The following is a 24018-nucleotide window of genomic DNA, read 5'->3' on the forward strand; positions in this document are numbered from 1 at the left end:
GACAGTCCTGGATTTACAGAAGCCATCCCGGTTTCTTATTTGATCTCAGAATGTTCCACTTTTCCTTAGGACATCCCTATTTTCATCGGAGAAATGTTGAAGGGATGGCCTAAATTGCAGTTCCGTAGTGTGTGACTGGCAGCTCCTAGCCATTCAGGAATCCTGAGGGCCTAGCAATTAGGAGTGGTCCCCCCCCCCCGCCACCCTGAAAAATATCCATTATTCTTTTTAATGAAATAGAATCCTGTATTTGTTTCAACAATATTTTTAAAGTGGAGTGTGTGGCTTAGTCACTGGAACCGTGTTGTCAATCTATAATGGAAAACAAGCAACCAGCAAAAGGTTTATAAAAGAAAACAGAACTACATCCAAATTTTCCCCTCTAAGATTCAGATATAAATACTCAGAGAACTTGATAGTTACAAGAATGATCACATGGCAACTCAGTTCACAGGCTTTCCCAACCTTCTGTTAAGCGTTTGTTTTCCAACGTAGTTCGAAGTGATAAGTAAATGACTCAGTGGACAAAATGAGAGGCGGGCAAGGTGCAAAAATCATTTGTTTGTGCCATCACAGGAGAAAAAATGTTGCTTCGGCTTAAACTCCTTTTCCACACTGGCTGCAAAGATTTCCATTATGCTTTCCAGTAAATGAGAAAATCCATGAAAGAGAAATGTATGCTCTGACCTTTTTAGGCAGGTGGGTGTCGTAATTTGGTTTCTGCTCGTGGGCGCACTATGCAATCCACATAAAGGCACATAAGTTCAGAAGGTCTGCTCTGAGGTTAAGGCACTGGGAATAAAGAACAAAAACAAAGGCAGCGAGCAGTCCCCATAAATTTCAGCTGTACAATTACGGAATGACTTGTTCTAGAGTTTTATCAGAAAAAAGCATTGGCCTCGTATGTTGCCTTGGTCTTGGCTGTGCTGCTATATATATATATATTTGTTTAGAGTGAAAAGAGTCTGGTCTATATTCCTCTCACAACTGACACTAAGTTAATAGTCTTTGTTATCCAAAATGTTGGTTTCATTCACAAGTGTCTGGCAGGAAACGACACTTTTAAAAATTACGTTCTTTTCGCAATATACTGAGGTTTCAATTTATAACATTTTGAGTCACGCAATCAACAAAACTAGCTGGTTGTTAAAATATTTTTTCTCCTTAAATGCACGACACAACCTTAAAAGCATAAATGAGTAAGTCTTCAAGATAATTGAAGGACGGGCTTTGTGTTTTATCTCCAACTTGGAGAAGAAAACTATGTTCTAATAAGGAAAAAAATAGCTCCTTTGCCTCCCATGCTTATTTCATATATATCTTCTGTGCCTCTGTGAGCTATAACTCTACACAAACAATGGTCTGTGACTTATTATGAAACAACTTCCATGATTCATCGGGGTGGTGGCATGAAAGCAACATTGCTAAGAGCCCTAGATTAAACATTTTAAACGCAGAGCCAAAATGTGGAAGCAAGCTGTGTCGAAATCAGCGCGACTTAAGAGTGACTCTAAATGCAACATGTGGCTAGCGGAAAGTGATCTCACAAGATTGTCCCAGTGCCATCTAAACTGACGTTGCCTGGGCTGTACTTGAATGCCCAGCCCCCCAAAAGCTCTAGCAATTATCTTTTCGGGGTGTGTCCTGGTTTTTTTTTACTTTTTGAAATACGGCAACCCTAATACAACCTTCTCCTTCAAACAGGAAGCTTCGGTTTAGGGAAGCTTTTAATATCTAAGGACTATTGTATTTTAATATTTTGCTGGAAGCCGCCCAGAGTGGCTGGGGAAACCCAACCAGAAACAAACAAACAAACAAACCATCGTTGTTGTTGTTGTTGTTGTTATCATTATTATTATTCTGTAATGGCAGCCAATCAAAGAAGTGACTCTGCCTTTCACACGAGGCTCCCGATGACTAGTTAGGTTCGTGTTTTGATGTGCCTAAGGAGTTTCTGCACAAATGGTTTCTCGTTGGCTTGACATGAATGAAGACACCCTTGTGGGCTTCAGAAGTATTAGACGAAAGCACTGTACAGTGGTACCTCGGGTTAAGTACTTAATTCGTTCCGGAGGTCCGTTCTTAACCTGAAACTGTTCTTCAGCTGAAGCACCACTTTAGCTAATGGGGCCTCCTGCTGCTGCTGCTGCTCCGCCAGAGCACGATTTCTGTTCTCATCCTGAAGCAAAGTTCTTAACTCGAGGCACTATTTCTGGGTTAGTGGAGTCTGTAACCTGAAGCGCCTGTAACCTGAAGCGTATGTAACCCGAGGTACCACTGTAATGATTTTTTAAAAAAAGTAATAGAAAAAACTGTTGGGAATGTAAAGGGATGCTGCTGTGGTCTTTAACCATACCTAAGATATGCTTAATTAAAACTCCCTTTTGGGTCTAGAAGGAGTTCAACACAACTCACTAAGGGGAAGATGGTGCCACTCACTATCCCCTGCTATTCCAACACATTATGGAGTGTTCAAATCCATTATTAACATTCAAGCAAAACATATGATTTGATAGCCCTCTTTCAGTAAGCGAGAGCTCAAAACAGTTGTTGTTTAGGGAAAAAAACACACACACAAACCACATTTTATTAATAATTGTTATACCTTTATTAAGCAGAGAAGATCCAAGGTAACATGGCATGGGCATTATCAAAACTGTACAACTTATCAGTTATAGATTTTTTATTTATTTATTTGGAGATACACACAAACTACAGAAACAAAGACAATGGGGTGCTCATACTGGCCACAGGGATTTAGCAGGTATATTTCTCCCACTCAGTTAAAAAAAGTTATATCCTTGTATATATATAAAAAAGGTAAAGCGTATTGTGTTTTGGAAATGGCAGAGTCCGGATAGCGATTCAGTTGCTTCATGAACACCCCAGGACAAATGAACAAAACAGGACAAGAGTTGCCTCATTAAAACAAATCTACACTTATTCTCACACATTGTGCAAACCGAGACAGACGGCTGCTGTGGCTCCTCCATTCATTCCAAAGGAATCCCATTGGAATCCCATCCCATTGGAATGCATGGTGGGTGCCAAGCCGCCATACCTGTTGGATTGCACTTACAATCAGCAGTAGGGTCTTCTTTTGAAGCATGAGGTAGATGCACATAGAAAAGACAAGAACACATCATCATAAACATTTCATTTTGGAGGGGGAATCACCATACAATCTTCTTTTGAAGTAATACACAGAACTCTGGACTCGGCGACATTCGTCACAATAATACGTTTTGAATGCGTTATAAACATCCAACACCAGATGGTGCCAGAGAGCAAAAAATGAGTATATATGGATTTTTACATGGACTTTTCTTCTTCTCTTGCAACAATTTAATTTTCTACTTATCTATAGCATTTTAAACCTGCGTCTAGATCCACCCTCTGTGTCAACCCTACACAATGCATGACATGTTGACTTTACGCGACCTTAAAGTAACAGCTGTTCAATGCAAAGATGTCTGGAAAGTCAAACGTGAGTGATTAGATACTGTAAGGGCAAAACAAGGAAAGTACTCTGGTGTGTATGCAGGTTCTGGGAGGAGAAACAGCTTGACAAGTGAGAAAGCGTGTTCTCCAATAAATGAGAGCGTGTGTTGCGGTGTGGGCCGCCAGGCCAGCCCTATGGTTGCCAGACAGGTTAATAGTTGTTGCCTGGCATTATGATTGGGTAACCGGGTTGCTGGGGCAAATTGCATGTTGCAGATTCGGTGGGTGGGACCATAGTCTTTAAATATTGGGGCACTCTGGTTTCTCTTTGCAGAGTGCATCGGATCACCCGCCCGCCCGCCCTCTTTTCCGGTTGACCTTGCTTTGCCTGTCATGGGGTCGTCTGCTTTGGGGCAGGGGCCTAGTAGGAATTTTGCCATTTGGTGATTGGCTGTGCCATTTGGTTTTTGCCTACTACTCAGCAATTCGTCACAACTTGTAAGGTTGCGGTTAGGCATTGGTTATAATATGCTGGTGGTGGAGGGGTCAGGATAGGCTGTGCCTGCCCCTCCTATTGCGCTGAAGGGAATTCCGTTAAAGGAATCCTGGGGCTTGCCACAATTTCGTCCAATCCCTGTCATGGGACCAGGGCCGCCCAATCCCTGTCATGGGAATCCCTGTCATGGGACCAGGGCCGCCCAATCCCTGTCATGGGAATCCTTGTCATGGGACCAGGGCTGGCAAGCCTTGGGGAGCTGCTGGAGTGAGTGGCGTGGGTCCGACGCTTAGCTCAAATGACCCCCAAGTTTGACTTTCCCTTCTACTGGCTACCGATCGGACCTCGGGATGTCAGTTCTGTCCCAGGCGGGGGGACAGATAGTCATAACCAATGTCTAAACAACCACTCACTGATTTTGTATTTTAATAAAGTTGTGGCCAAAATAGTGCCCAAAAACCAAAACTAAAATTACGTGTTATGTGTGAAGTTATTTGAGGGGTGGCCTGGGGACCTACACACGCAAATCATTTCTCCTGAAGCCGTAATCCTGCCTTCCCAATTTTAGTAGCTTAAGTGGGACTGGCAAGCATTGTGCAAAGGCAAGTTGATGATAAGGCAAGCAAATAAGGAATATGAGGAGCTAATTGCTATAGCATAAAAAAAAATCCAATATCTTGATCTGTTAATGTATCTGAAACAGGAAATGAGCTATGTATGTCATAGGGTATGAAAGGAGGAGGAGACGAAAAACAGGATGAATCTTCTTTCTATCTGTGTCGGTCGGGAAAGTGTTGTGAGGGACATGCCTTGCTTTTTATCGAGGGTGCCTGAAGAGCAATCAATGGCAAATGGTGGTAACAAAAGCTGATGTCTTAAAGCTATCTGACAAATTCCAAATTAACAAGTTGGCCGGGCATTCACCTGATAATCTGTGAAGAATTCAAATGTGAAATGTCCGCACTTTCAACAAAAATATGCAGCCTATTAAAACCAGCCTTCAAAACTGGAAGGTAGCCAACGCAAGAGCAATTTAAAAAAGGAAACAGGGAGGGAGAAACCAGGAAATCGGAGACCTGTTTCCCTAGACAAGTAAACTGTTAGAAGATGATATTAACATTAAGTTTGTTGGATGTACTGAAGAACAAGCTTTGTCAAAGAAGAATCAGTATGGCTTCTGCAAAGGAAAGTCCTGCCTCACTAACCTCATAATTACTTCAAATTCTAAACCCTGTAGTTAGAGGTGACCCAGAAGCTATGATATGCTTGAACTTCCAAAATCATTCTGAAATGTGAAACTCAAAATGGAAGAAATTTCCTTTCGGACACACTGAACACACCGAGGTGCAGGCTGGCCACTTGCACAGTTTAACACAGGCACCCCCAAACTTGGCCCTCCAGCTGTTTTGGGACTACAACTCCCATCATCCCTAGCTAACAGGACCAGTGGTCAGGGATGATGGGAGTTGTAGTCCCAAAACAGCTGGAGGGCCAAGTTTGGGGGTGCCTGGTTTAACACTTTGTCAGTGAGACAATGCAAAGTTCTCAAAAACACTACAACATGAAATGAAATAGCAGACAACATCAAACATGAAAGGATGCTTGCAGGAAATAATAAAGGACTTCAAAACATAGAGCTTACATCTGTAGCATAAAAATAGATTTCAATGGCACTGGAAGAAACCATTGTTCTCTCTTATGGCAAAGGTATCTGTTCATAAATTCCCTTTCTCAGTACATGCCTGGTTTATTACAAAAGCTTTACTCAGCCCTCCACTGTTGCTAATATAAGGACTTGACAGCTCACCCTGGAAAACAACAGCAATACTTTGGACCAAATGGCTTTGTGGTTTACACCCTTTACCAGTGATGAGCACAGAGGTGCAATGCAGGTATGGAATTCTCTCATTCACAAGAACTTCCTTTTATTTTCCAGGAATGGATCCAAACCACGCATGAAATGTACACATGCCTTTTGCTCCTCCAGTCTAATGGAGCAGCCCATGGGAACCAGAGCTGTGCTTTATGCATCCTAGTACATGCATATCTCTAGATGCGTAGACAGCATAAAATTTTTAGGGATATCATTTGCATCTGGCATTTGCTCTACTGTCAATTAACCAACAGGAATTTTCCATTAGCTCCATAACTTTCCATTTAAGTAAATATAATAAAAAAAATCAGTATATAATAAAGTGAGCATTCTGAAGCATTCACAATTAAGTGCATTGTGGTCAATGAATTAATTATAATCTCGAACATAAGCCTAGAAAAATGTCATTTCTCTGCTTGTAAATATTGCCTGTTTTGGTTTTGTATGTCTGTAAATATAGATCCAGGTTTTCAGAGTCAATTTTGATAGAAATATTGATAATGCAGCATCTCTTTCTCTCAAAAATATACATTTAATTATTTTACACAAAAATGTAACCTTTCATTCCAACAACCAAGTTTATAATACTTCTGATAATATCTCTGGTTTTAATAAAATCTTGGGGGGGGGGGGGGAGAAGGGTTAGAAGAGGGCAGAGAAAGAGCGTATAAAACCGTAGAATTCACAGTAACTGAAATTAAACATCTTATATAAAGCCACTTATATTTAAATATATATATATTTATATTTATGCCCACATTTAATGTAGTAAAATATAGCTATGATGGACTTAAAAGACTCTAGTCTTCTTTGAAGACATTTTAAAGGTTTTCATACATAGAATATGATTATCTAATACATTCAGCTGAAGGTTAGGCAAAGCGCATTCTTTTTAAATACACAGGTAGCATATTGCTTATCCAGATACCTCCCACTAATCCAACCCCGCAAACACTTTTGAGAATGTGAATTATGTAAGTTCAAATTTATTTATTTTTGATATATTCCGAAAAGGCCAAGAGCCTTTTTATCTGTCGGTTCAACAGCCCCTGTGAAGTTTTGTCACCTTTGCTAGTGTAAAACCCAATAGGCTAAAAGGGTGGTTCGGGTTAAGGGCAACAGAGGAAATGGCCCTGTGTTATATCTAGGCAGGGCTTTCCCCCCAGCTGGAACGTGCCACAATGGCGTTCCGCCACCTCTCAGATGGGCCCCGGAAGCGAGGGGAGAGATCTAACCTGCTTCAGCAAAGCCCCGCTGTGCTTCCTGCTACAGCAAGGCCAAACAAAACAAAAAAGCCATATCCACTGAAGGTTATATGAACTGTTTGCAAAGGGAGAATATCTCTTACTTTGTTTTCAAGGAGGAAGATTCAGGAGACTCTGTTTCAGCTCACAAAATGACAACTTAATATTCCTACAGTTTCAAACTGCAACCTTTGGTTTTCATTTGGGAGGTACTTTAAGGCTAGCGGGAGGCGAGAGTTATAAAAAATATTATGAAAATTAGTACCGGCTTGCTCTTTTTTGCATTCCAAATGCTACTTTGGGAGATATCCAATTGCAACGTTGCGATGACTAACAAGCAACTGGATACAAACCATAAAGGGGCTTTTAAGGAACCCTTCCATTCCTATTCATGGTGAGTCATACAGAACAATTAGCTCGATAGTTTTCTCCTCTTGATGCTTAAAAAAAAAAATCACCACAACATTTTGGAAAACTTAGAAGAAGCAAAGAATGAAGTTCTGACCTAAGAATTTTCGATAACAGTAATCTAATTGTAGATTATATACAGCAAAAAAGACAATGATATCTATGTATATTTTGTGGACCAGTCCCAAAACACAGAGCTGTAGTTGTCTCCACATCACAACTAGAAACACTTGCACTCATTGGCAGGTCTAAAAATGTGCTTCTAGATCACTGTGAATCAAAAAAAACCCAAAAGGGTTAGTCCTACAGCAAATAGGACTATGTTTATCTATATTTTCCTGAATTTTGGCAATGACCACATTTGCAGAAGTATATTCAGGGGCCAAAGGTTCAAAACTGGTCCATAACCAACCCCACCTTGGAGCACACAAGTGCTCACCATTCACATGTGGTTTTACTATTACGTGCAATAACCCCAAGTTACAGCCCCATGGGTTTTTCAGTATGGACGCAGCACTTGGGGCATATACAGGTACCCCTCATTCACCATAATTTCAGGGAAGGTTCTGCACACACAATGGAAATGCTCGTAGGAAGTAGTGAAAAGAGAAGCTGTTGTATGTGCAGGAGCTGCACGTGCACATTGGCACCATGTGGCTTTGCATGCAAATTGTATGCAAATTGCTGGCCTACTTGTAGCAGGTGGCAGACACTGTACTGTAAAAGACTTTTGGGCTAAGTCCTGTGCAAAGGTTGGTAGCTCCAATTAATAAAAAATAAATTAAGAAACTGAAATGGCACTAAGTGTTGCATTATGCTTCCAAGCAGGCTTTGGGATGGATAAACAGATGCATACGGAAGTCATCAGGAATATCAAATCAACACATGTCCCGCACGCCATGTTATGTATGGAAACATTAGTTTCTGTTTGCTAAAGGATGGCACAGGCAAATCCCTGATGTGGCGGACAAGATAATGGTGGGCCAAACAGCACTGAGTTAAGCTCAAAAACCACAGAAACAATCAAGATGTATATATTGCGATAATGGCAACGGGTAATCCTCTGCGCTGGAAGCTTTCTCGTTCTGGTGAGGTGGAATCCCCGGATAAAATGAGACGGAAAACAAAACCGTTCCCCCCAGCTTATGAGACTGAAATCCCTTTACAGACACACCTCGTGTCTCCTTGACGTTTGCGGAACCTAGTGCTTATGATTCTGTAAAGACAACGCAGCGTTTATGGCGGGGGAACCGGCTAGTGTCTCACGCCGAGAGCCTGCGGATGTTTTCTGCGCAATCCACAGCTGCCTGCAAATAGTAGCTTTGTCGGGTGTGAGCCTAGAGCATGCTGCAAGAAGTTCGAGGACCACGACGGAAATCCTTCCTTGTTCTGCCAAAGAATCCAAACCAATCCTTTTGAAGCGAATGGCAACAAACAGCTCCTTTTGAACCTCTGCTCCCCTACGTGGTTCTGGGGGCTTGCGTCACGGGTTAGGCTGCGCTGCTGCTGGAACAGGGGGTGCTTTGTGTGCTGCCGATACTATGGGCTGCACTGCTGTTTTCAGAGGCCGGCGGGGATGTGGGGACCGGCTGTCTTGCTGCCGGTTCTCCTGGAGGAAACAAACAGGAGGGGAGGGAGAAAAAGTTTGGTATTACAAGGTATTACAAGGAACATCTCCATAATCTTCTTGCCATCACACTTGGGCTGGATGACCCTCGAGGTTCTTTCCAAATCTACTAATTTGTGATTCTAATTTACATATGTGCATATCATTCATATCCTGCTATTGTTTTAAGGGGCTCAAAGACAGCATCCATTTGGGAGAGCCAGTGTGGTGTAGTGGTTAAGAGCGGTAGTCTCGTAATCTGGGGAACCGGGTTCGCGTCTCCGCTCCTCCACATGCAGCTGCTGGGTGACCTTGGGCTAGTCACACTTCTCTGAAGTCTCTCAGCCCCACTCACCTCACAGAGTGTTTGTTGTGGGGGAGGAAGGGAAAGGAGAATGTTAGCCGCTTTGAGACTCCTTAAAGGGAGTGAAAGGCGGGATATCAAAACCAAACTCCTCTTCTTCTTCTTCTTCTTCTTCTTCTTCTTCTTCTTCTTCTTCTTCTTCTTCTTCTTCTTTGTCCTCGCAACATCCCTGTCTTAAGAATATAGGACTGCCCCAAAGCTCAACAATGCAAAAGCAAGTCTCCCTGGTACAGACTTTTCAAGTGCAGCACTATATGGCAGTGACCCTTTCCCCCCATATTGAGTAAAATGAAAAACTGTGACTTATTTCCACAAGAGGCCTCTGGAAGGGATGGGATAGGAAGGAGTAGAAATAGGGAAAAATCTCAGGGTCCGACTAGAGACATGAGAAGGGCCTCATCTTTCTCGTGAAACACTTATTTGAGGGACTAGATTAGGAATGATCTTGTGGGAGGTGGATATGCCAAAACACTTATTTAAATGTGTTAAGTTTTATTGGTGTGAATCCATAAAAACACCTACATTTCCTGCAATGCAGATTAGAATTTAGTCTGATGCTTTTTTATAGCATAATGTACTGCTGTGCCTTTTAGCAGAAAGCCCTCTAAGAAATTACTGGGTTCATGCCACATATTGGGATTTTCCTCAAGTTCCTCACTTGAATGGGTCACTTTATCCTGTATGTACTTTATCTAACTGTAGGTCCTTCCCCTTACATTGCAAAAGCGATCTCTGTAAGCGAAAAGCCATGTTTAGGGAAGCTGGGGGTGGGGAGCTTCCCGGCACTAAAAATTAGGAACACTGAGTGCCGGCTGGGGGGGGGGGAGAAGCCACCCTATTTCCATATTAAACACAGAAAATACAGTTGCTTCCATTCCCTTAATAGGGCCCCTGCAAGCCTCTGCCAGGAAAGTGCTCTGCAAACTGCAAAACTGGCCTATATTCCCAGCTGCTGGGTCCTATTACAGTTTTGCTGTCACCCATTCCACTATTACACAGAGCTGTGCAGCAACCACAGCACACCAGATATGATCTGTATACATTTTGTTTTAACTTTGTGCAGAATGAATACCTTTTCGTCTTTAGGGGAAAAGGCATGCACAACTGTCAAAGTCTGAATGCCAAAAATATATTGTCTCGTTTTTTTCTTCCCCCTCCCGCCCTTTCGCCTCTTCCTTTCCTCCTTTCTCTGGACAGCTTTCCACAGATGCATTTTCCCCTTTCAAGTATGGGGTTATGCCCTCTTGTCTCGGTGGCACCATTCTCTACTGGAGATTAAATCGTTTCTCCATCCTCCTCCTCCTCCTTCTCTTCCAAAGGGGGTGGGGGAGAGAACTCAGTTTCTCTCTGCTTGTGGAATGAACATTATTTGCCATGGCCTCCAACTGCAGCACCTCGGCCTCCATCCATTCAGAGCAGTACACGGAATGAGCCTAGCAGCCGTAAATCTACACCGGCTAGTGAGATGCCCACCAACTGGTGGGAAATGGGAAATGTAGCTGGAAAAATGGGTCGAATTTGAATGAGTGGGTTTGCCAGTCCCTTTCCCCCTATTCTCTGTCAGCTTTGCCTTCCTCTCTTTCCTTTGGCACATGCCTCATTCCCTGGTTGCCATTGGGGGCTTGGGATTTTCAAACATACAAACAGGGATCGACTGCTGATAGGTCTGCTGGCGGTTGCTGTAACAACAGCCCCAAACCAATTCTGAAGGTGGATGGCATTTGAGAGAATCTCCTAGGGGAAAGTTGCAGGTGTCCCTCTTTATTAGCTTCCAGATCTTTTCAGCTTTCTGACAATACTTCTTTTGCCACCCCACCAATATTTTTTTTGCCACTCTATTCAAAAGGAGGAACTGGATAGACTGGTAGACACCTGGGGCATGGTTATAATTATTTTTCTACCCTTTGTTTTAAATTACAGCTTCTCAATGAATGTTCGCTACACGTTTTAGTCTCCCTCTGTCACCTCTGTTCATTCAAACAGATCCTCATTTTTCAGAGTACAAAGCAAGCCCTCCCTTGCCATGCTTGGCTCAACATGACCTGCTTTGATTTAATACCCTTTCCCGCTGCTAAACTTAGATTTTTATTACAGTTTTATAAAACAGTTAAACATCCAAAATATACAAATCACGCAAGGCACACAACTAAAATAAAACCCAATTGCAAGTCTTTCCTCCCTGCTGCTCACACTTAAAATAAAAACAATACAGAAAAGTCAAATGGAAACCCATTCCTCTTACAGATTCAGTTCAAACATAAATAGTTTCATTCTTATTTAGCCCAAACCAAAAACATAGTTACAGGCCACCAGTTGCGTAGTATGGGGGGGAGGAAGGGGGGGGTTGGCCTGAGTGCAAAATTTGTTAGGGGTACAAAATTCCTGCACTTGGTGCTGCCTCAATACACACTTCCGTCACTGGGCTCCGTTGAAAATGGCTTCTCCGTGTAAACCAGGAAGTGACCGCTCCAGACAACAAAATGACTTGTTTTCTTATCTCTGTGGCTGTGATCTCCTGGGTGACGTGGATGCCTTAGGCAGCTGAATACGCATGTGTACTCCATACATTTCCCTCCACCGTGTGGGCCTGGTACTGGCAACCCAGGCTATGCCACTGCTCCTCAGCTTCTTTTTATCCTCTGCTGGGCTGGTATTTGCTATGGCAGTTTATTTATGATTGGTAGATGCCAGACTTTAAGGATCCAATCTGACTCAACACGCTTCCATTTGGCTGCTACCAGCAGGTGACCCACAATCAACGTATTATGTTATTATGCAATCTGCATGTTTGTTTGTGTGTGTGTGTGTGTGTTTGAGAGAGAGAGAGAGAGAGAGAGACAGAATGTTCATGCTCACCTGTGTGAGAATAGATAAACCACAGTGCTCCTGTTAGCAGCGCACCAATAACGAAGGCTGCAAAGGCAATGCCCACGACTGTCAAAGTGTCCAGGCCGTGGAAGACAGCTGTGAAAATGGAGAAAACAAATTAAGTAAATCAAGAAGTACTTCTATTTAGAATACTTTATAAAAAAAAAAAAGAATTAGAGAGAGAGAGAGCATTCTAAACAAAAAGTGTGAGTTGCTTCCCTATGCATTTTGATTACCAGTGCTCAGCAGTTAGTAGCCCATGAGCGCATCAACTGGGAACTCAAATTTATTCTCCTCCTCCTTCCTTTGCTAAAAACAGACCCTGTGCTTCCTTTCATGCCCACCTGCCTTTGGGCCTCTCCCTATGTATGGTAAACAGCAACTATTCTTTTTCTTAACTGAATAGTGGCATACAAATATTTTTTATAAATCAACATATTCAAGGCTTATTTTCAGCCACTCCTCTCTGGAACTCAGTTCCGGCACCTCTCAGGTGGGTTCCGTGGCCGTTCTAAGAGAAGAAGGGAGGTGTTCGTGGTGAGTTCTGGCATCTTTTTTTCTAGAAAAATAGCACCAAATACAATACAGTAATACCTCGGGTTAAGAACTTAATTCGTTCTGGAGGTCCGTTCTTAACCTGAAACTGTTCTTAACTAGAGGTACCACTTTAGCTAATGGGGCCTCCTGCTGCCGCTGCGCCACCGCTGCATGATTTCTGTTCTCATCCTGAAGCAAAGTTCTTAACCCAAGGTAATATTTCTTGGCTAGTGGAGTCTGTAACCTGAAGCGTATGTAACCCGAGGTACCACTGTAATGCAGGGGAAACTGCTAGTAGGCCACTCTGAGAGCAGATAGGATTGGTCTGCCAACCCCAACTGCCTGCTGAAACGAGCCACTGTATTGCACTTTAAGAGTGCACCAATATTTCTGGACCCAATGCCAACTTGAAGGAAAGACTAACCTCCAGATCTCAGCACATCGGGCAGCGTGACAACGGTGCATGAGCCATGGGAACAAAGCGTGGAAGTTAGATGCGGCCGAAATGTGGCCCTGAGCCACCTAAAGCCAGCTCAAGTTTTAGGCCCACTACATTTCCTGCTAGCTGCTGCTTGTTTTCAGTTTGTAGGACTAAAATAACTTATTTTCTAATGTTAGCAGACTTATTTTTAAATTCTCATATCCTTCAAGTATGTGCCTTTGGGATAGGGAGGGATTTAAAAATAAAAATAATTAAACCAGTGCCCTGCCAATTTTGCTCCCCAGCATCTTCAGTCGATTAGGTGGGGAGCGGAAAGGCTGTTAAGCTGGGAGGCGGTGCCAGCTTAAAAGTCAGCAAATGCATAAATAGAAACAATTGTGTTTTTTTCACTTTTGGCAGATGTTTTCATCATGGAAATCAGTTCCAGCCCATAATATTGAGCTTTCCCAACAGGAGAGGCAGGGCAGTTTGTACGAGAGTGCATCTGGTCCCTGAATGCATCGCTCTGAACACATGCTGGAAAACAACAGCAACTTCCACTCATCCTGATCTTTTACTTCTTTCATACAGACACATGTACGTGATGCAATCCTAATTAATTTCTTTTAAGACTCAGTTTTATTATGTATTATTTCTAGGGACTAAGGGCTCAGTGACAAAATACGTTAACTACTACATCTGGAGCTAATCAAGAAACCAGAGGCCTTGGAGCTTTTAAGTTTGCAACTAGCTTCCCTCGATGGCCACTCTAACGTAGGAGTTTCTGTGCCACCAAAGATGCCAGACAGACAATTCTGTGCCCTCAAATGCCACAAATGTCCACATCTAAACTGATGTGTGTGTGCGTGCGCACCTGAGCATAAAGCAGCACCTCTCAGAGCAGGAATGGGGAATCTGTGGCCTTCCAGATGTTGTTGGACTACAATTCCCATCATCCCTGACTGTTTCCCATGGTGGCTGTAGTTGATGGGAGTAGAAGTCCAAGGACAGGTTCCATGCCCTTGCCTTGGAGAACTGGATTCAGGCCAGTTGCTGAATCCTGTTATATAAGCTCCTTTCTGCACTACTCTTGATTGTATTTGCTTGTTGCCTGCATTTATAGCTCATTTATTTCCCAAGGAATCCAGAGTAGCTTGTAAGGGCCCATCTACATGTTACATATGCATAACTGAACCTCAAAATCCAGCCCTCCCTCCTTTCATCTCTCTTTAGGAAAAGCCACTTTGGAGTAAAAAAACCAAAAACAAAAACACCCCAAAATACCATAGTCACTGCTCCTTCTCTGTTTAAAAATTCTATCTCTCTCTCTGAGTGACTTCCCGGGAGGGAAGAAGTTCTGTAATGTAATAAGTAGTTGGGCCCTTAGTTTCAGAACAACTCTGTGTGATCCAATGCCACAAAGTGAAGCTCATGGTTGAATGGAGATTTGAACCCGAGTCCTTCGTTCCAAACCTAACACTCTTGCTACCTCTCCAGAATGGCTTTCTGCAGAAATACTATATTCCATAAAAACTGCTTGCTCTGCCTCTGTTGTGAATAGCTTCAGGACTAAACACCAGGGGGATCCCTCTCCGGTGATAGTTAATACAGACACGCAAGTAATTACATTTGATTCTAGGTCCTTTAAAATGCAAATGAACGCCTTAAGAAGTCAAAGATTTCAGTTGATTAGCAGTTCGACACTTTACCACCAGAACGCTTTGGTGCATTGCTGGAGAAGAGAGAGGCATGTTTAACTTACGTGCTAATCCTTCAGGAGGTTTCGAGTAAGAAGGAGGTTTATCTGTTTAAAAAAAGAGAGAGAGATGAATGATCCTCACTTCAGCAAATTTTATACACTACATAAGCAATTCCAATGCAGAGTCTGCAATATATTATGAAACCCAGTCAGAACTGATTCAGCCTGGATTAGGGTGTACAGGGAGAAAACCAAGTTCCCTCTCAAAACGTGCATACAGCGGTGTTACATTGGTTTAGCAGGTGGTGTGAAAGCATCTCCACCCAGTTGCTACTGGTTTTCTCCTACAACAGCTCTTCATCCCCTTTTTCTGGCATCTCCTTCCAGATGATGATGGATTTGGAACCAGCATCTTATTCATTTCCTGTGTGCAGGAGCAGGAGCCTCATGCACCTTGCTCATTCTAAGCATAACAGGCTTCAAGCGGCAATCCATACCTATTACATAATGGCCATCCCACACAATACTGTTTATCTGTGGAGAATAAGGACGAGACGATTTGTGAAGAACAATGGGACACATCATTCCTTGCAGCGCCACCTCCCTGCTCGCTGTGATCCTACAACTTTTCAAATAAACCTTGCCATAGCCTAAATTTATTTGTCCTATTAAAAAAACACACAAAACCCTCAACATGAGCTGTTTTGTCAATCCTGGGAAGTGCGACTGAACATGCTTTGAAGAGAAGGAATCCTTAAAGTGGAAAGAATGCAGTAGGAGACAAGGTAGCCTTGCATATATTAGACTTGGCAGACTTTTAATTTTGTTTTTTAAGGAGTGAATTCAGCATTTATGTGGATAAGCAAGGAAGTGATTGAAAATGACTGAAATGATTGAAAATTCTCACGCTTAAAGGAAAGGAGCTTCCCTTGTATTAAGGGAATTATTGTTGTTCCTTGTATTATGGAAACTGTTCAATAGGTGATCATCACAGCGACAGCTGTCTTTCATTTTCCACCTACAAGAGGTGCCAATTTATCAAAATTCCTGCACTGTTTTTGTTCCGCTGCAATGTGATTATTTAATTACACGTGCATCACAAAATTATTTGCTAACATCCCGTATCATCTCACATGTGTTCACTGCTGCAGTGTGGAATTAGAAATACTAGGATGCAGGAACCCTGCAAAAGTGGATGGTTAAAAGAAAGCCATGGGCCGGCTCTATGTCAGAGGGACCAAACTGCTTGACGAATTCCATTGGGATCTGGTTCCACAAGGCAGTGAGCTGAGCCTGCAGCAAACAGCATTGTAGAACAAAACCTGGCAGGGTTTGTTTTCTCCCAGACATGCGACATACCACCCCATCAGTACTAATGGGTGTCACGTGCGTGACTTGCGGAGGGGACTGCAAGCATCCTGAACTGGACGTTCTGTTCCGACTCCCTGGCTACAGAGCCTTCAAGCCTGGCTTCTGGTGCAGATCTAACAGGAATGGATCCAATAATACAGTACAACACTACACACAATAGCTGGCCTGCTTTGCATCAAAGTAGATGATAATCAACTTCTTGGAGATGTAAATGCTCTTGTTTAGGAGTTTTGCAGACCTACCACCATTCGTTTCCCAAGGCTTGCTGTTTGTTTACAAGGGCAGTTAAGCCCAAGAAAGGATGCTTTGATTCAGGATAGAGAAAATGCACGCCAACAAAGAAACATTATCCATACACTACTGCCCACCACACTGGACAGCTGAAAAATTCCAGGACTCATTCCACCAAACATTTCACAATTAATCCAGCCTGACCTCTGTGCACCATGTTCTGTATCACACTATTGTCTTCTTATCTAGTTGCAAAATACATTTAAAAATAGCAAGGAACTGAAAAAGCCCAGCACTAGATTCCTTAGCGAGTCAGAATTGCCACCCAAGTTACTATCCATCCCCAAGTGGATTGTTCCAGTTATTGAAATCAATGGAAGACTGCAGAGTAGGCCTAGAAAGACTTAAACAGCCATGCATTTTTAATTCTACTGTTTGGAGATCCAATATTTTGGCATTATCCTCAGTTGGATTCATTTGCGTTAAGACCAAAAGAAAAGAAAAAGCTGCAAGACTCAGTGCAGCCTCATGCTGCTAAACAGAAACAGTTGCTTCTCAAAGTCCCCCAAGCAATGCTCTATAGTGTCCCATGAAGTGCCGAAACGTCCAAAAAGCACGCTCGGCAGGACTGAGGTTAAAGGAGTGCTGATCCTCGGCTTTTAAATCTCCCTGGAAAGCATTCCAGAATTTCAAACAGCCCTAGCATGCAAGTGAAAGATTTTGATCTCTAAGCGAAACCACTGAAACCCTCTAATTAAACTGCCATGTGAACACTAAACAAGAGCAGGCAAGGCTGATGCTTACTGAGAGGTCTTAAAAATAAGTTTAAATATGCATCCCTGTTGCTGCTGTTGTCAAAGGGGACCAAGGAAAGGATATTTTGCACAGAGGACTATACAGTGGTACCTCGGGTTAAGTACTTAATTCGTTCCAGAGGTCCGTTCTTAACCTGAAGCACCACTTTAGCTAATGGGCCTCTCGCTGCCGCCGCCCAATTTCTGTTCTCATCCTGAAGCAAAGTCCTTAACCCAAGGTACTATTTCTGGGTTAGCGGAGTCTGTAACCTGAAGCGTATGTAACCCGAAGTACCACTGTACTGTTAATGGTTATTTCTCCACCGTTTACTGTACAAAGAATTGACATTGATTTTTGCAAACACATGCAATTTGTACCCCTACATTTCTGACCTGTCTTCCTCTTTTCAATGTCTAAAAAAATAAAATCTATTTATAGCCGCCTTCCCTGTCCATCACGTTCCACATTCAAGCACTGCCATAGTGTAAACATGGAATACAATGGGGTTGCATGCTGACAGTTTCTAGGAGCCACAGGTAAGAGCTGAGCGCAGAATGGGGAAAAAAGGTGGATAAACTATCCCTGAAGAAGCATGGCGTGTCCCCCATCAGATGTACTACCCCTCCCCTAATACCCCATACATGCCAGTAAACAATCACACTTGGGATATTTTAAAGACTAATACGAATCTATGGCTCCTTCAGTTTTCCAGATCTCTGGCAAGTTCAGATAAATAGTAAATTAGCAGTTTCCATATGTCAAGATGATTTGATGCTGTCGTTTTGAAAGACACAGCAAGAGCAAAGTGAGGAAGACAAGAGTCCCTTTACAATTCTCGTCAGTTCTACCCACACAAACGCTGCATTTTTGCCAATCTGAAATGTTGGAAGCTAAATAGCTGCAAGGATTCTAGAATCGGAAAAGAATGTATATTATGAGAGAGATCATGTGTCAAAATTATGTAGCGTATTTACGCAAATCTAATGCGCCATCAAATCAAATGCACACCTCCGTTTTCAAAACCTTGAAACCCAAAAAGTATTTGCTGGCATTATGTAAATGCACCATCAAATCTAATGCGCACCCTAATTTTGGTGGTGCAATTTGCCAAAAAAGGTGCATTGCATTCGAGTAAAAATGATATTCTGTTTCATAAAGGACATATTGGTATCGATCCCACTAAGAGTTAATGAAACTGACAGGTGGCAAAGTAGTTTTTCCATAGCTTTCAGGCCAAGGTGATGACAAGTCACAATCTTCCTCCAATCGCAGGAATGCACTGCCTTCTTTCCAGACCATTTTATGTTTGGGACAAAACAGTGGTAAAAGAATGGGATCTTGAAGTAACAATTCAACTATGCTTAGCATAAGTAAGATGTATCGGTGGACAGAGTTTCGGTGCTATATTTCATAGTACTATGTTCCCCTCATCCTTTAGAATTAAACAATTGGGACTTCCAGGAAAATATGGCATTATTCATATGCAAATGTGTGCAGATTTAACTGACTGACTAATCAACTAAATCAGCAAAGTTGGTAAGTTTCCTTTAATCAGGCAACAGACCCAGTTGGAATCTAAGTTTTGAGTGACATCACCAAAGTGCCTTTCAAATGAATGGAACAAAAGGATTAACTTAAATTATCAAAATTGGTGGTATAGAAAATTGGCCTCAGTCCTGAAGGTCATGACAGCAAGTCCCACACGCCTGCCCTGCAATGGGACCATTTTAGGACAAGCAGGTGGAAGCTATAGACATTCTAACATACAAAGCAGGACAAATTATTCCCTGAACAACCCACAGATGGTCAATTATGGCAAAAAATTAATAAAAAATAAAAATTGAAGAAAGGCCCTGAAGCATGAGTCCACTGGTGAACAATTTGACATAATAAGTTATTTTTCCCTTTGAGGCCACATCAACCACAAAGAACAATCAGAACATTTAAAATGCATTATCCCAATACTTACCTTCCGCAACTCCAAACAGGCTGAGGTCTTACACATAAATGGCACTTGGCTTGTGGGGAAAGTGTGTGCAGGAGAAACACACATCCAAGACGATAAACTACTTGCCCACTGTAACAGCCCCCACTTGCACACAGTGGACAGGATCCAAGTAACTATTTAGAAGGGCTCAAGGGCTGAATATCTTTTTAATTATTTTATTTGAATCACATCCTACATCACACAAAACTGCTGTTGAAAATCCCCAGCTCATTTCAAAAGCAGCTCATTTTCCTATAGGGAGAAAAAATGTGGAAGCCATCCAGGCTCTGGCTGATGAAGCCATGCTCCCTGTGGCTGCCCGCTTTGCAACAATATACTGTACCGGTATATTACCAACAATATACTGTACAGTGGTGCCCCACAAGACGAATGCCTCGCAAGACGAAAAACCCGCTAGACGAAAGGGTTTTCCGTTTTGGAGGTGCTTCGCAAGACGAATTTCCCTATGGGCTTGCTTCGCAAGACGAAAATGTCTTGCGAGTTTTTCCGACTCCCCCCCCCCCTTTTCTACGCCGCTAAGCCGCTTATCCGCTAAGCGCCGCTAAAAGCTGCTAAGCCACTAATAGCGCTAAGCCGCTAATGGGCTTGCTTCGCAAGACGAAAAAACCGCTAGACGAAGAGACTCGCGGAACGGATTCTTTTCGTCTTGCGAGGCACCACTGTACCGGTATATTACCAACAATATACTGTACCGGTATATTACCAACAATATACTGTACCAGTATATTACCAACAATATACTGTACCAGTATATTACCAACAATATACTGTACCATCCTTTAATATTTTTAATACATTCAAAGTTTCAATGTAATTATGATGCCTAAATAAATATTTACATACAAGTTTTAGGGGCCTCAGCAATAATGAACTGCTGGAAGCAATTGCACAGAATTATTTAATGTTTACAAATCCCATATTGTTCTAAAGCATCAGAAATGCGTTTCTTTCCCAGCCAAACTGTATTTTCATAAATATGTATGGGAGATAAAAGAGCAAGCAAATGTTAGCGCTCAAAGATGATGGCGCCCTGTAGACTGGGAACAATAACGCCATGTAACAAAACTCTATGTGCCTGAAGTCTTTTTTTAAAAAAAAGAGGGGGGAAACATTAAATCAAGTATTAACATATTGTCTAATGAAATGCACTTCTGTTAATAGATTCAAAATGTATTCAGTACCTTCTGGCTTCTCTTTATGAGATATCACAGCAAGGGGTTTGGTGAAGGTTTTCTTATTCTGCATCATTGCTAGGATCATATCAACACTAAGAAAGCTGCAGGCTTCATCAGGAGGGATGCACTAGAGGGATGAAGAGAACAGGTGGCTTGTGAGATCAGGGACTCACTTAAAACTGCTACATTATCAGAATAGGCGCACAGCTGCTTCGCTATCAGCAGCAGTCAGAGATGTTTAAGGAATAGTCAACAAAGTATTATCACAACCCCAAGTCACGGCAATCATGCTCCAAGGAAGCCCCAGCAGCTGCATTTCAAGATGTAAACACTGCCTCAATATTTAGATTATTTAGAAGACCCATCCGTCATCGAGGTTGCCAAGGTTCTCCTCCATGCAATGCAATCTTGTGATAGGGTTACTGGTGTAGCTTTTCCTGTGCCCAATCCTATGTATTAAGAAACTGGCCCAGATGTTGCTTTAGCAATGCTGTAGAAAGCATTCTGGGATGTGGTGGCGCTGTGGTCTAAACCACTGAACCTCTTGGGCTTGCCGATTGGAAAGTCGGCTGTTTGAATCCGTGCAACGGGGTGAGCTCCCGTTGCTCTTTCCCAGCTTCTGACAACCCAGCAGTTCGAAAGCACACCAATGCAAGCAGATGAATAGGTACTGCTGTGGCGGAAAGTGTTTCCTTGCACTCTGGCACTTGTCAAGGTGTCCCATTGCACCAGAAGCAGTTTAGTCGTGCTGGCGACATGACCCAGAAAGCTGTCTGCGGACAAACGCCGGCTCCCTCGGCCTGAAAGCAAGATGAGTGCCGCACCCCATAGTCGCCTTTGACTGGACTTAACTGTCCAGGGGTCCTTGACCTTATTTTAGAAAGCGTTCTGTCCCCTGATTCCTATCAGCATCTTGTTTTTGCACAGTTTACTATGCAAGTCAGGGCAGGGATATTTTACGCCCCCCCCCCAATCTTTGCCAGCTAAAGCTACTGATGTGACTTAAGGGCAGAGAAACTCACAATGTCAGGGTCCCACTCCCATGACAAATTCTACCAAATGACACAACCAGAGAAGACTGATATCCAAGTATACTTATTTGAGAAAGGGTGATCTTATCCACTTAAAACAAATGAAAAGCTTTCCTCCTCAGGAAAAAAATCCCTTCTCCACACAGATATGCTGAATGCTTCCACAGCAATAAATTTTCTATGCAAATGCAGGATAAGCAATAAAAGGAATGCAGAAAACAAGTCAAAACACTCATCTATTTCCCTTCAAAATCCTCATAAGGCAGGTCAAACTAATAATTCACACATGGAATTTCAAAAACAATAGTGTTATTATATCTCAGCAGGATCTGGAAAATTAATGCTAATGCATTGTTTACAGCTAATGCCATGAGCATTTAATAAATCTGGACCACTCCTGTAGTGGAAAGCAAATTCTGTTTATCACCTGTAACCATTTAGTAGAAAATGCTCATTGTGCTGTCAACAGCCACAGCAGTTCTCACAGGGAAAAACTCAATAAATATTCTCCCAATGCTGCTAATTGCAATCATTCATAAATGAATTAATATTTCTATATGGTTGACTGCTACATTGTTTTGGGGTTGCTGCGGTGAAGGGACATGCTTACATTTATATCTAGAATACATACTTATGTGTACCTGTGACACTTTAGGCACAAAAGCTTCAGTCACCATATTTTATGGAGAGCTAGAACATTGGTTAGGAGAATGAGCTGTGGGCTTGCAAGTGCTCAGTTCGAATTTACCGGTCAAACATAGGCATGGAACTAACTCACAGTTCAGCTCTTTATCCTTAGTATAGGGATAATATAATATGGTCCTATTCCACATGTATATGCAGCATTTAGAAAAAGGAAAATATTCTATAGCAACAACAGCAACCTATTGTTACGCGAGGGGGCTAAAGGATTCCTGGCAGCCACAATTCCAATGTAAAGATTTGCTGCAGAAGTGACATTTCCCCTTAAGCAGTCGTCTGTGTCAGCCAAAATGCCTTCAGGAAACTAAATTCCCATCATATGAAGTCACACCTCTGTTTTAATAGCCTGAGATCCCAGAAATATAGCTTCACGTGATTATTCTGGAAAGCTTAGCTTCTTAAACAAAAAGCTTTATTTGCCAACATGACTAAAATGAAAAGCTGCTGTAAAAACGGCCCAAAAGGGAATCCTTTTGCCAATTTCTCTTTCGGTGACCAGGTGAGCATGTAACGCTCAGCCAAACCATGGCTCTGCCACGATCTTCACTCTGGAAACCCTCACATTTGTTTATTCACACCAAGCCACAGGTTGGCTTAGTGTTATATGTGAAATGGGCCAACAATTTCTGCAAGCAAGCAAAATAATTTTGCAAGCAAGCAAACAAGCAAGCTATATCATTACACTTGCTTTTCCTTGTGTAACTGTTAACTGATTTCCCTTAAATAAACCAATGCTTAGCTTCTGTGTCCTGGCATGACATGCCACACCCTGATGCAAAGCAGATGTGTCATATCTAGATGGCAACCGATGCTGTCACCATTTTTACAGCAGCTGATTCTGTCAGATTATAAGACTGGGCAGTTACCACTTCCTCACCTCTCTGAAGAAGTAAACCTGAGCCTTGTTTTACTACTGTACTCGTCTTAATTTAGGGCTGCCATACATCCGGGTTTCCCCCCGACACATCTGGGAATAGGGCTGCAAAAATGGCACCCAGGCGTATTTCTGCAGAATTGGCAAAATCCAGACGTATGGCAACCAGGGCTCAACAACTTTGACCAAACAAACAAACAAACAAACAAACAAACAAAAAACCTCAACAACTTTGTCCTGATTTTCCCATTTTGGGGAATATAGCAACCCTACTTAATTGGTTTTGTTAGCGATCCCTCCATGCTATACCTCAACCTATAGCTGTTGAATCAACCCAATCAGTCTTTAACCTACATTTGTGTCTTTCAGTTTAGGCCCAAGATGGCCACAGTCTTCCATGTTAAATGCAAGCTGAGTGGTCTAAATCTTAAGAAAATTTATCAAATACTGACCTTGGCCAGCTCTTGAGTATATTTTTCTTTCTTTGTGCACAAAGTCACCTCACAATGAAGAAAGAGAAGCGAAGTGTTGAATACGGACCTAAACATAAAGCTAAACCGCTTTCTGTCCATTTGTGCATTTTGCATTGGAAAATTAGCTGGGGTGTTGTAGAATGTTACGGATTCATCTTTAGGACAAATGTTTTCAATAATAGTGTACTCCGACATCTTATCAGGGTATGAATGTGGAGATATAAAGCAGGTTTGGATTGCAAAGCTCAGGGATTTTTCAGCCTTGGTCACAGAAATCTGTAGCAGGAAGAAAACAGAATTTGCAATTAATATGTTACATTTGGCTTTTTCTTAGAAATATCAACATTTTTAATGCTTTGCAGTGCAGGTGTGATAACAGTAGAAAAGTAAATCAGAGATTG

The 24018-nt window shown here is 42.3% G+C and overlaps 1 protein-coding gene and 1 long non-coding RNA gene across 2 annotated transcripts in view; one reads left to right on the forward strand and one right to left on the reverse strand.

Annotated features, from left to right (window-relative positions):
• Positions 1–5639: 5639 nt before the first annotated feature.
• Positions 5640–24018, reverse strand: part of TGFBR3 (transforming growth factor beta receptor 3) — a 137629-nt gene continuing 119250 nt past the window's right edge. Inside the window, exons 13-17 of the mRNA XM_079981301.1 lie at positions 23597–23893; positions 20544–20664; positions 15021–15062; positions 12289–12396; positions 5640–9071 (exon numbers count right to left, since the gene is read on the reverse strand). Of these exons, the coding sequence (XP_079837427.1) occupies positions 8953–9071; positions 12289–12396; positions 15021–15062; positions 20544–20664; positions 23597–23893 (687 nt within the window). The 3' untranslated portion in view covers positions 5640–8952. The remainder of the gene's footprint in view (positions 9072–12288; positions 12397–15020; positions 15063–20543; positions 20665–23596; positions 23894–24018) is intronic.
• LOC307218923 lies at positions 10336–13894 on the forward strand. The gene is made up of 2 exons (XR_013840143.1): positions 10336–12176; positions 13679–13894. It is a non-coding gene; the product is annotated as an uncharacterized lncRNA (long non-coding RNA).

Source organism: Podarcis cretensis, assembly GCF_951804945.1.
Source record: "Podarcis cretensis genome assembly, chromosome: 6".
In the NCBI taxonomy this organism is placed as follows: Eukaryota; Metazoa; Chordata; class Lepidosauria; order Squamata; family Lacertidae; genus Podarcis; species Podarcis cretensis.